Below are 12,923 nucleotides of genomic sequence, written 5' to 3'. Positions count from 1 at the left end.
AAATTTACTTTAAAGCAAAACAATAAACATTTCAGTTCAGTGAAGCAAACTTCAAGAAGTCTATCCAAAATGGTTTGGCTGTGAAAAAAAACAACTTCCCTGTCTGATAGCTTCTGGCTGACCCGGGACTCTCAACAACAACAAAGTTATCTACAATGCAACAGTTGATATTTCTCCCCCCCAGAAAACACGATTATGTTTTAACTATCAGACACACCTATTCATATTTGTCATTCCTGTTAGTGTTGTTTCTTGGGCACGTGTATCCATGCCCATTTCATAAAGCAGAGCAGTTCTGTGGAGTCACTTGCTGAACACCAGTGGGAGAGGTTTAGTTCAGTCTCTGTCCCACACAGCGAGACACCCGATGCCCAGGTAGAATTTCTTACAGATTCAACTTGCTGTGGGCAGCTTACAGCTGGAAACTTCTCAGGGTATTAAGGAAAGAAAGGAATCTTATCACATACAAGACTGCCCACAAGTAACCAAACAGTTAAGAACCTCAGCTGTTTTTTTTTAATTGCTGTTTTCTACGAGGTATATTAATTAACAGCCTATATTAATAGGCTGTTCTGTGTGTTTTCTTGCAGAATTGCTCCAGCCTTCCATTCAGATAAAAATTTAGTGGCTCAGTGTTTTTAGACTTGACATGGGATTGTGTGAATATGCATTGAATGAAATTAATATCCCCAGTTTAAACAGAGATTTTTTTTTTCTTTGATTAATTCAGCAATATTCTGTTCTATTGAACAAATCTAATTTTAAGACTGGAAATGAGCATGTGCTTTAGTGAAATAATGTCTCTCTGTAAAGCCAGCTTAACTAGGAGTAAATCCTAGTTCCTCTCTATGCATATAAACATATCACATTTAGTATACATAGCAGTAAATATTTTAAAAAACTAACCTTTTAGGTCGCAGGTACTGCAGTTGAGATGTGCTTCAGTAAAATGATCTGAATCAGTCTGACACATTGCATTTTGTCTTCAGCACCACACCCACATCTGGAAGTCAGTTGCACTTTCATTTTGACTTGCCAGTTTTAAAAATAAATAAATAAAAATTCTGTTTTCCTGGAAGCTCTTATGTTGAACACATATGCTTCCTACTTTCCTCCCTGTTTCTACTGGAATGTGAGTGTTCTTTGGAGGGTCAAGACTCTCTTTGTATTTAATTGTACTGTTGGTTTCTTGATTCCTGAAAGCCCAAATGTTTGTTGTTTTTGGTTGTTTTGCTTTTTTTTTTTTTTTTTTTTTTTTTTTTTTACATCATCAGAAGGCTTTTATCAAATCACACATTTAACAGGTTATAAGGAGAGAAAGAGGGGGAGACCTCCCGGAGGCAAAGTTAACCTATAGAAAGTCACTGTATTCTTTTGTCAGGTCTGCCTATGTAAGATTGGAAGGAGTTCTTATATCCCCTTTCAAGTAACTTCTTATCAGATACAAAAGAAAGATAAGTTTGCTTTTTGTGAGATGGGGGAGGTTGTTCCACTATGTGATACTGAACAAAATCAGAAAGACTGTAGGGAAAAGATGTGAAAGCAAGTGGTAAATTGACAGCCAGAGTGTAAGCAGGTATTCCTGTACCTGGGCAAGAGTTCTCTGAATGTTACCAGACAGACTCATAATCAAGTTAGTTTTTGATAATATGTCTACAGACTGTGCAAGCCAGGGAAGAAGAAGAGATTTCTTCTACTTGCAGTCTGCAGTCTGCATTTGAAAGAGTCAGTACTTCTATAGGAAAGGGAAGATGGAGAAGTTTTGCCATTTACATGGAGATATTAATATTTCTGCATTGAGGACTGGACTTACCTGGGCTAAGAATTCCTGAAATTACCGAACCTTGCTTAAATTTCCACAATCATAGAATAATTTGGATTGGAAGGGACTTCTAAAGGTCATCTAGTCCGGTCCCTAATCTCTACAGCTTCACATTGTCCTCTTGTGCAAAATTACCTTGTGTAGTGTTGGGAGCCTCCCATTATGTTCCAGAGCTTTTACTTTATTTGCATTATCCTGTATCCTGCAGCAATCTAGTGCATTTCAGTAAAAGCAATATTGATGGCAAGCAATAGAGAGATTTTGAGCAGACCAGAGGTCAGGCTTTGCTTTTTGGCATACTGGTTAAATTGCTGTGCCTTCCATTGCTGGACTAGCCATCTGTCTGTGCTTCAACTGTTTTGGAATATGTGAAAGGTTTTTCAAAATGGGCTGCTAAGAATGTAACAGACAGATGTTTTCCACATGCTTCTAGCTTCATTTGCATTCAGCAACAAGAAAAAAAAAAGCTGATTGGGAGAAGAATTGGAGTCTAGAGACAGTGCTGCAATGTTTGTGCGTAATTCTGCAATGTTTTTGTCTTGAGTTATCACAGCACTTCACTGGTGTTCTTCACAGTGGCAGATGAGACATACGGGTTGCTTCCAGCATGTGTGTTTCTCACAAGTCATGTTGTTGCTTCAAGGCCTGAGCCGTATCTCTTTAAAATAAGTGAATCTCTTCATCCCAAGTGGGCTTTTTCTCAGCATGGTCCCCAAAAAGACAGACCAGTCAGGGTAAAACTGAGAAAGCTCCCAGGGAAATATCTCTGTGTGTTGTCTGCAGAAGAGATGGTTGTGATACTAGTGCCTATGAGGTCCTGAAGGCAGGCTGTCAGAAAGCAGTTCATGTAAATCCTGTGCTGTTGATTACAATGCTTCAGTTTCTTAAATTTTGCAGGGTGGTCAGAACCCTCCAGTTAGGGTACAGAAATAATTTGATCTTGTCATATGGGATTTCACTGTTACCCTATAGGCTCAAAATTATTAAAATTTCATTAGAGTGAATGTAAAATGTCAATGGAACTTGTTTAGCTAAGCATTTGAGGCTGTGTAAAACTGGGATGAAGGTGAGGAAAAAAGACATTCCTAAATATTGCTGGGAGCAGCTGTTTTTACTGGCACCATCTAAGACAGTGAGCTCTAGCTGAGAATGATGAGCAGCAGCATTTTGTAGCAGGTAGGACTGTGTAGCCCTTGCTAGTTAGCTGCAGAACCCCAGCATTTTCTCTGTCTTTACTGACTGTAGCCAATTTACTTGCAGCTACATTTTATAATCTTTACCATATGTGAGCTGGATGTCCAGTAGTGTTATCTGAAGATGAGATAAAACTATGGAATGCATTGTTCTAGTGGATAGAAATCACTGCAGGCTCTTCGGGGTACTTGTGTGTGTCTCCTTTTCTCCATTAGAAGATTCCTGTATTACAGCAATCAATATCATGCTGCCATCCACCCTACCCAGTCCAGTTTCTTGTAGGAGAGTCCAGAATGTGTTTATTAGTTCCTTTCTGTGAAGCTCCCAGGTCTGTAATGTCACCACAGACCCCTGATCTTTAGCAGAAGGATGTAACCCCACATGGATTATGGGTGCAGCAGCCTACATGGCAAGAGTCGTAAGTATCTATTTGTTCAATTGTCAGTTTCTTGCAAAACTACCTCTAACTCCTGGCAGTATTACAGGGTTGTCTGACTCTTCCTCCAGCAGTTTCTTCAAATTCCATAAGCAGTGGAAAAATGCTACTTAGAACTGAAGTATTTATTCCATCCAGGCAGTCTGTATTACTTCCGAAGCACTGGAGCCTTTCTGAGTCTTACATTCATGAGAATTTCTTTCTGGTGTTTATGGGTCAAAAGTTGCATAAATTTTATTTTGGGTTTTCATAACTTCAGACTTCAAGGAGTGGAAAAGCCAATAATCTGCCTTCCTTTGCTGTGTTCAGATGGGAAGAAGTACATATGAAACAGGATACTAATTTGCCTTCCAGAAACTTGTACTAATGATTTAGAGCATGTACGCAGATGCCTGGTTCTCAGTGACCTCTCCTCACTAAGTTCAATGTGAATGTTGCTTCTGATTTTTTTTTTTTTCCGTACAACACAGTATGACTTCTTTTGAAGGATGGATGTGAGTTGAGGATTGTTTACAAAACAGTTTTTGCAGAGACTCCACGAAGTCAAAGTATCTTTTGTTGTAAACCTCACTTCAAGGTGAATGTGGTTTAAAAAATACCACTTGTGGAATTATTTACCTTCTGTGGAAAAGGAGTAAAAGTACCCCTAAGAATATAGCCTTTCTCTTTTCAGTACATAGCTCTTGGGCCACAAATATGACCCCACTTTGAAAACAGTGGATGACTAACATATTGCAAAAGAGAAAAGTGAACAGCCAGCAGTATGGCCCTCAAAACACGCAGTGCTTCTCAGAATTAAATAAATCTATGTCTCCTGCTTCCTGGCCATCACTGTGGCAGTTCTTAGGAGGAAGTATCTCAGCTCAAAGCCAGGTGGTTGTACTGTCTAGACCAGAGGCTCAGAAACTTTGTGATAACAGCTGCCAGGTTAAGTTAAAAACTCATCTTTGTTTTCAACCTCAAAACAAACCGAGTTGGTATAGATCAAATCTTGAGTTAAAACTCAGTGGAGCTTGTGATCTGCATTGAGGTAGCAATAGAAAATTCATTGATTGTTACAGTTGTCAGGTATAGTTCTGCCTCATTTTCCCTAGCTTTATTGTCTGTGTGAGACTTTGAAAGGAATGAGAGCGTGCTAAGAAACCTTTAAAGAAAATGATAGTGGGAGTTAACAACAACCCTGTGCAACTCTACAGGCTTGGGGAAGAATTTCTGGAAAGCTGCCCGGCAGAAAAGGACCGGGGGGATTGGTCAGCAGCTGGCTGAATATGATCCAGCAGTGAGCCCAGAAGGCCAAGATGGCCAGCTGCATCCTGGCTTGTGTCAGAAATAATGTGGCCAGCAGGACTAGGGAAGTGATTGTCCCCTTGTACTCGGCACTGGTGTTGCCATATCTTGAATACTGTGTTCAGTGTTGGGCTCTTCCCTACAAGAAGGTCAATGAGGTGCTGTAGCATGTCCAAAGGAGGGTAGCAAAGCTGGTGAACTGTCTAGAGCAGAAGTCTGAAGAGGAGTGTCTGAGGGAACTGGGGTTGTTTAGTCTGAAGAGACAGAGGGGAGACCTCGCTCTCTACAACTACCTGGAATGAGGTTGTAGTGAGGTGGGTTTTCCTCTCCAAGATAACAAGTCACAGAACAAGAGGGAATGACCTAAGTTGTGTCAGGGGATGTTTAGATTTGATGTTAGGAAAAATTTGTTTCCTGAAAGGGTTGTGAGGCATTGGAACAGGCTGCCCAGAGAAATAATGAAGTCGCCATCCATGGAGGTATTTAAAAGACCTGTAGATGTGATGCTTAGGGACATGGTTTAGTGGTGGACTTGGCAGTGCTGAATTAGCAGTTGAACTTGGTAATCTTAAAGGTCTTTTCCAACCAAAATGATTCCATGATTAAGGATCTTAAAAGTAAGATGCCATTTTAATCAGTAGTGGTATCTTCTTTTAGAACTTGTATATTGTAGGTGCTGTCTTTGTGCTGCAAAGACCTATCTTAATGTTATGAACAGCTTGAAGATGCTGGTGGATTATTTTCAGTTAACAATTTCCATTCAGCTATTACTTTGAAGTGCAAACTAAAGTCATTTGCATAAAGGGGCAAAAATAGTTTCAGAGAAGTTACACTGCAGTAGTACCAGTCATCACGATAGTCCTTTGATAGTCATCTCTGTGTGATTGATTTCCATTCCCACACAGACCCCCCAGTCTTTGTAGTTTTAAGAAGCTTTACTTTTGCAATAGCAGCATCTCACCTTCAAGGTGACACACAAAAGGTGTGCTTTTGTGTCACACTAATTTGTGTGTGCTGCAATGGAGACAGAAATAATTAGATTCCAATTCAAGTACCTTCTTGTTCTCTTTTCATAGGAATAGATGATGGAGCTGGATTCTGGAGCATTTGAATGTTTGGCTTTTCCTTGTTCCCCTCCCAACAAGTCAGCTCCCTTTTATATGTTAAGCAATAAGTATTTTGTTTCTGACTGATTACTCAGAGGATAAACACAGAAGTAGATTGCCTGGTTTTGCCTCTGTGTCACGAAAGGGAGTAAGATTTATTTGTGTGAAGCACTGCTTGATTCATCATTTTTTTACTGAAAACTGTTTCTGTGTTTGACTTTTTTAAGGGGCTGGGAACCCAAATTGTAAAGTTGCAATAGTAATGGGCAGAACCAAAAATTCCTCAGCATCCAGGTAAGGATCCCTAGGAGTTTCAAAGAGTTACCTAAAACTTGTTCACTGGGGGAGTCACTGCTTGCAAAATGCTAAATATCATTAATTGCCTTATGAGTTGGATGTTTTTGTGAATTCCAGAGGAGTTCTAAACCTTTGCATGACTCTGTTCAGAGTAAAAATGTTGCTGACCAGGTTCTGTTTTGCTGTCAGCTGCTGATGGCTGAAGCCTCCCAGCCTTTCCACTGTCACCAGCTTGCATCTGCATGCTTCCCCCCTGTCCACTGCACTAGTTCTAGTGTTCCTGCAGATGTGTGATGGATTGGATCACGACATTTTATTTGGGTCCAATAAATTTATCTTGTTCACATCAGTTTTAGTAGAAGGTATCTACTAAGTTTTTCACAACGTTATCTGTAGGTATAGGAAGTTAAGTTTGAAACATGGGATGTTTGTTACCTGAAGCTGTGGGAGCGGAGAGCATTGCACATCCTTATCAGGCCCACTGTTACATTCCTATATGTATAAATATAATATTCCTCTCTTCTTGTTAAAAAAAATGTTGTTGAACTCTCAGAACTAAAGCAAACTAAAACTGCCTCTTACAAAAACTTATGCAAGTGATGAATAAATTGGTCATGCTTCAGTGACTGATGCCATTAAAATCACACAGCTTTTAATGCAAAATCAGTGGAACATTTGTATCACTAAGTTGGATTTTAGCTGAAATTCCACTGATTATCTTAAGTTTTTAGGTTTAGCTTTGTTCAGTTGAGAACTAAACAGTAACAGGCTTAGAGCATAGGAGATTCCTTCCCTAAACCACAGGAAGCCAAGATGATGATGATAATCATGTTTGGAGAACAAAAAAGAAAAGCATGGAGCAGGAAATGGACTGGTTGATACAGAAATACTTGCACAGAAGTAGTAATTTTTGTCACTTTGAATGATATGGCAGTAATATGTTTTTACTCGTTGATTGGTAATTCAAGGGGTTCTGAATGCTGCATGCAGGCAGGAGGTCTGCAATCTGCCTAGGTAAATGTCAATATTGGCTTTATGCCAGTGCTAAATTGAGGGTAGAAAATGAAGTGGAGGGAGGGGACAGAAGGGAGGCTCAAAGTTAACCATAACTTGGGTGTTTTGTCTTGGATCAGGTACAAGCAGCACAGTATGATCATTGTTCCAATGGACACTCCAGGGCTGAAGCTGATAAGACCCCTCTCAGTGTTTGGGTACCTGGGTAGGTGATAATATTTATTGGCTATATGGGTATTAATTTTTAGCAATTTATTATATTTGCAAGTAATACTAAAAGGTATTGTATATGAAATAAATTAGTAAAATGCATGTACAGAAAAAAGATTGGGAAGTGAAGGCCTGAATTTTTATTCTCCTTTGTTTTCCCCACTGCTGTGTTTTCTCTATTCCTGTAGATGAGATCCATGGAGGACATTTTGAGATACACTTTAATGATGTGCGAGTACCTGTGTCCAATATAATACTGGGTGAGTTTCAGTGTTAGTTCCTTTTTGATACACATAGCAATGAACTAAGTTTTATGAAATGGTGCTTTATTCTGTGAAAAACCATAAGCTGTTGTAAACAGCTATGGTCAGTTGAGTCTGGGCCTCAGACACATAAACCATGTCAGAGGGAGCCCACTCTTCCCTTACCAGTCTACCTACTGCTTGAATGTAACTTGTTTAGAGCAGAAAGGTGACTGAAGGCAGCAGAGCAGCTGTGACTGTCATGCAGAAATCACTTCCTGAGGCAAAGCAAAGCAGAAACTGGTGTTCTTTACCCAAAACCAGTTTTCATGGACTTTTACAAACTCTTAAAAAGAGTATTCTGCTGTAGTCTGTGGCCATCTAAGCTCTCAGGCTTAGCAGAACTGGGAAAATAAAAAGAAAAAAAAAAAAAGAAAAAAAAAAAAAGAAAAAAGAAAAGAAAAAAAAGAAAAAAAAAAGAAAAAAAGGAAAAAAGGAAAAAAAAGAAAAAAAAAAAGAAAAAAGAAAAAAGAAAAAAGAAGAAAAAAGAAAAAAAAAAGAAAAAAAAAGAAAAAGAAAAAAAAAAAGAAAAAAGAAAAAAAAAAGAAAAAAAAAGAAAAAAAAAAAGAATGAGCAGGCTAGCACTGTGACACTCTGCAGGAACAACTTTGCTTTTTCTCTCACTGAGAACAAATCAGAATTTTTAAGTATTTCCTCCTTGCTGCTTTTAGGTTTCTCTCTTCAGTAGCCCTAGGAAGACCTCAAAGTCTTCCCCTAAGTTTTCATACCAAATCTCACAGATGTATTTTTCAAACAGAGCTTAACAACATTTAAATTAGATCAGGTAAACCAAACCCTCTCAGAAACCATCTTAGAGTGTACTGTGTGCTGCATTGTTAACAGTGTGTCAGTACAGACCTAATTGGAGTAAAGAAGCAACAGTTCCACAAATTGAACTTCTAAGGAGCTTGTTTCTAACTCCGGTGCTCTGAGACCACACCTGGCCAGCACCATGGATCATTTCAAGGGGGAATCAAGGAGTCTCCTCGTGCCTGTTTTTCTTTCCAACCAGGTGAGGGCAGGGGGTTTGAGATAGCTCAAGGTCGTCTGGGGCCGGGGCGTATTCATCACTGCATGAGGTCCATTGGTGTGGCTGAAACCGCCTTACAGATAATGTGCCAGCGTGCAGCACAGAGAGAGACTTTTGGGAAGAAACTCTATCACCATGTAAGCATTGTGCCCTCTTGATCTCAATTCACATGCTCCAGATATTACCTTCTTTACCCCCATTGAACCGTGTGGACTCAATATTCCGTTAATGGTTTAATTTAATTAATAAGATTGAAATTGCAGTGAGCAAAACAGCGCTGGGTGCATGGGGAGTCTCCGCTCCACTCACACGCACGCTTCTAAAACTCTAGAATTACCTTATGTTGATTACAATTCTATGAATATTAAAAAGGGGTGGGTTTACATATATATTCATAGGGATTACCTCATGTTATTACAATATTCATGATAGGTGGAGTCTAGGTGGGGTCCTCTCTTGGGGAGATATCGGGGGTCGCTAGGGGGTCTTTGGATGAAGTAAGAAGTCTTCCTCAAACTTGAACCCTTTACCTTTCTTGTTTTCGCCAACTTCATTATCTTGTTACAGAGCAAAATCAAACCCTAGCCATAATTTTTCCCTTATCTGCTGGTTGTGGCATTTTTATGTTGTCTCTGTGCAGATGTTTGCATTCTTTTGGTGCCTCCTTAGCCTTGGCAGTGCCTTGTTTTAAGAACAAGGCCCACGCTTCAATTATCACCGAGACAGAAGTTGGTCTCGTTAAGGCCTTGTGTTGCTTACACTGATTTTGTGGAAAATTATAGGCCTCAATTGCTTTGTCTTGCCCCATATTCACTTTCTTCTTAGTTTAATTCTGAATTTACTGGTTAGGAATACAAATTCATTAACATCATATATCACACTCCCATACTAGCCACTGCAATAACAGGTGTGCCCTAAGCTTGAATTCCCATCCCTAATGTCTCAGGAGGCAAAATTAAAAAAAAAAACCATTGCAAGGCTCCTATTTTTCACTATAATGTAAAGGACTTTTTTTTTTTTTTTCCTTGCAATGGATTGGTTATCCTTTGCTGTGTTTGAATGCAGGTTTTGGCACCATGTTTTTCTTCTCTGGTTTTACTGATCAGTTTGGACAGGTATTTTTTCAGGAACACTGCTTATAGGTCTGTAGTTACAATCTGAATTCACCATTTTTGTTTATCAGATTTGTCACCTAGACACTTCAGGCTCTAAATCTGACTAAAAATTTTATCTCTCTGATCAATTATTGGTACTTACAAAAGCACAGAGCCAAACCATGGACAAGTTGAGATTTTTGGTCTTATTTTGCTCTGAAAATGAAATGCAAGTTCGTGAGAGAGAACTCACTAGAGTAATAAAAAGAGTACAGTCTGCTTTTTATAGGAGCCATTAGCCTTTAGTAGTTTGCCTATTGCATTTCAGTTGTTCCTCAGTCTTATCCAAAAGATAGGATGATTATTGGAAAAAACAAGTAAAGGCAATGGAAAGAGGAAATTTAATGAGTGTCTGGCACAGGTTATAGAAAACTGTTTGTACAGATCCAAAGGGAATAATCTTACATACCCATTTTCCAGTCATGTCACGGCCAAACTTCCATTCATCACCAGAACCTAGAGTTAGTAAGAGTTGGATGAGGTGTACGCTGTTTCTCGGAAGCTCATTAAAGTAAAACATGTTTGATGAAACCACAGAGCAGACCTGGGGGCCAGCTACACAGCCACAGCTGTGGTGCAGCTAAGGAAGAGGTGAGGCTGTGGGCTGCTGGGGTAACAGGCTGACTGTCACCCACGTGGCCCTTAAGTTACACCCTGGGGAGGTGTTGGCAGAAGAATGTGTCTGGACACCTCTGCCCAGGTACAGATCAACTTTGCTGCCATGCACTAAGCAGAGCCACCACTTTGCACTGAGGAGGGTGCTGCACATTTGGCTGTGCCTCCTGTGGCTACAGGATTCACAGTCCAGGCAACAGCGGGTGGCTGAGCCTGACTCAGGCTCCAGACAGCTTTTGCACTGCCAAGCATCAGATGAACGGGGCTTTTTTGTTTGGTTTGTTTTGGTTTTTTTTTTCTACTGTGATATGTGGGCTGCAGAAGGGAATGAGCTAAGAGGAGCAGAAAGGGCTGCCAGGACCATAACCTCATTTGAATCAAGGGAGCTACTTATTTATCATCAATATGAACAGACAGATAGAACAGGCACCACCCTGCAGCTGTTTGCCTGGGTGCACAACACACCGCCACCAGTGCTTTAAATAAAAACAAACCAACCCTCTGGTTCTTCTCTTATCCCCACAATTTGTGTGTACTGAGGCACGTTACACAGAGAGCTGGCCCTAAAGCCCAGTACTGGGAAAAGAAGAGCAGGGGGCAAATGGCAGGCTTTGAAGGGCTTCAGGAACATGGCTAGCAGGCTGTGACCAGGAAATGAGAATGTGCCAAAATCTTCAGTTTTTCCCCTTCTTTCCTGCCAGAAAAACCCTTTAGAGTTCCTGAGCTGAATCAAGTGGGTTTTTGCTTTTCCTCATATTAGCTGTCATGCACAAACTAACTTTAATTCACACAAGGGTGTTTCTAAATGACTGAAGAGGCAGATGCTGAGGAATAGGGGCATCCCAGACGCAGGAGGCAGCACTCACTCACTGGCTTTCTCCTTTTTGGCTTTGGTTTCTGCAGGAAGTTGTTGCCCACTGGATCGCTGAATGCCGCCTCAGCATAGAACAAGCTCGACTGCTAACACTAAAAACAGCCAGGAAGATTGACATGGTGGGCAACATAAAAGCAAGAAAAGAGGTAATTTTATGTTTTTTTTTCCACTCGCCTTAGGCTAAGACTTGAGCATGCAACACCTGTGATTTTCACTAGTTGAAATACAAGCTAAAAAATACAATTAAAAGTTAATCTTCCTAATCATAGAGCCCAACTTCAGGCTGAAAATAGATGGCCTTAAGCTGGGTTTTTTGATTATCATGAGATTGGAACGTGTTCTCAGTTAAAAACTTTAAGATCCTGCTGGTGAAGTATTTAAAAATTAAACAAGTTCATGTATTGTTCACTTGTTTCAACATAATGAGAGTTTTGAGTGACTGGAAACAGGCTCACCTTGCCCAGGGAACAAGAACTGTGATCCAAAGAGGGAGAAATGTACTGAGATACCCATCTTCAGTGGAGCTGTTAAATAAACATTTTCATTTGCTTATGAAATCATTGCTAATCACATGAATTCTCCTCAAATTAACAGGTAGCCATGACCAAAGTGGTTGTGCCTCGAGCTGTGCTTAAAGTGATTGACTGTGCAATCCAAGTGTGTGGTGGAGCTGGAGTTTCCCAGGATTTTCCTTTGGCTTTTTTGTGAGTAAAGTGGGACTTGGCTGCTGATTCTAAGCATTCTTTTAATGATAATTTTATAATGCAAGTACCTGCACGCCAGGTAGCTCAAAATAACTGTTCCTATGACTTTAAGCTATAAAATATGAACCAGATGCTTTTATAGGTCAATTCCGAAGTAATTGCAGTGTTTGTTTTACCCTTAAAAAAAAAAAAAAAAAGCAAAAAAAAAAAAAAAAAAAAGCTGGCAATGGACCTCAAACTGCTCTTATCAGCAGTGTAGAGTATCTGTTTCTGAAGCTCAGTGTTATCCCCTCTGGCTTTGGGGGGGAAGCAAACCTTCAGATTTTCCAGCCCACACATCTCAGTAATTTTGCTGCAGTATCTCCCATCTGATAGCTCGTGTCAAAGACTGTTGTTAAAAGGCTGGCTATAGCAAAAATAGTGCTGAGAATTCCTGCTGCTGCAGAGGCCTGGTGCTCTGGCAGGATGAGAGATCTGCCCTTAACTCAGCTCTCCCCACACAGGTTTGCTTCTATCCGGAGCTTGCGCCTGGCAGACGGGCCCGATGAAGTTCATCTCTCAACAATTGCAAGGTGGGAACTGCTTGATCAGTCAAAGCAGCTCAGTGCTAAAATGTAATCATAGAATCATGGAATTGGCTGGGTTGGAAGGGACCTCAGAGATCATCAAGTCCAACCCTTGATCCACTCCCGCTGCAGTTACCAGACCATGGCACTGAGTGCCACATCCAGTCTCTTTTTAAATATCTCCAGGGATGGAGAATCCACCACTTCCCGGGGCAGCCCATTCCAATGTCTGATCACCCTCTCCATAAAGAAATTCTTTCTAATGTCCAACCTAAACCTCCCCTGGCACAACTTAAGATGCCAGCATAAAGC

At 40.4% G+C, this 12,923-nt stretch overlaps 1 protein-coding gene across 1 annotated transcript in view; it reads left to right on the top strand.

Moving 5' to 3' along the window:
* ACAD11 (acyl-CoA dehydrogenase family member 11) overlaps positions 1 to 12,695 on the top strand; it is a 31,259-nt gene extending 18,564 nt beyond the window's left edge. The window contains exons 14-20 of the mRNA XM_071735843.1: positions 6,073 to 6,139; positions 7,276 to 7,361; positions 7,555 to 7,626; positions 8,681 to 8,835; positions 11,371 to 11,487; positions 11,936 to 12,045; positions 12,549 to 12,695. Of these exons, the coding sequence (XP_071591944.1) occupies positions 6,073 to 6,139; positions 7,276 to 7,361; positions 7,555 to 7,626; positions 8,681 to 8,835; positions 11,371 to 11,487; positions 11,936 to 12,045; positions 12,549 to 12,663 (722 nt within the window). The 3' untranslated portion in view covers positions 12,664 to 12,695. The remainder of the gene's footprint in view (positions 1 to 6,072; positions 6,140 to 7,275; positions 7,362 to 7,554; positions 7,627 to 8,680; positions 8,836 to 11,370; positions 11,488 to 11,935; positions 12,046 to 12,548) is intronic.
* Positions 12,696 to 12,923: the final 228 nt, after the last annotated feature.

The sequence above is a fragment of the Heliangelus exortis genome, chromosome 2 (genome assembly GCF_036169615.1).
Source record: "Heliangelus exortis chromosome 2, bHelExo1.hap1, whole genome shotgun sequence".
NCBI classification, from domain to species: domain Eukaryota; kingdom Metazoa; phylum Chordata; class Aves; order Apodiformes; family Trochilidae; genus Heliangelus; species Heliangelus exortis.
This window is presented reverse-complemented; position numbering and strand designations above follow the sequence as displayed.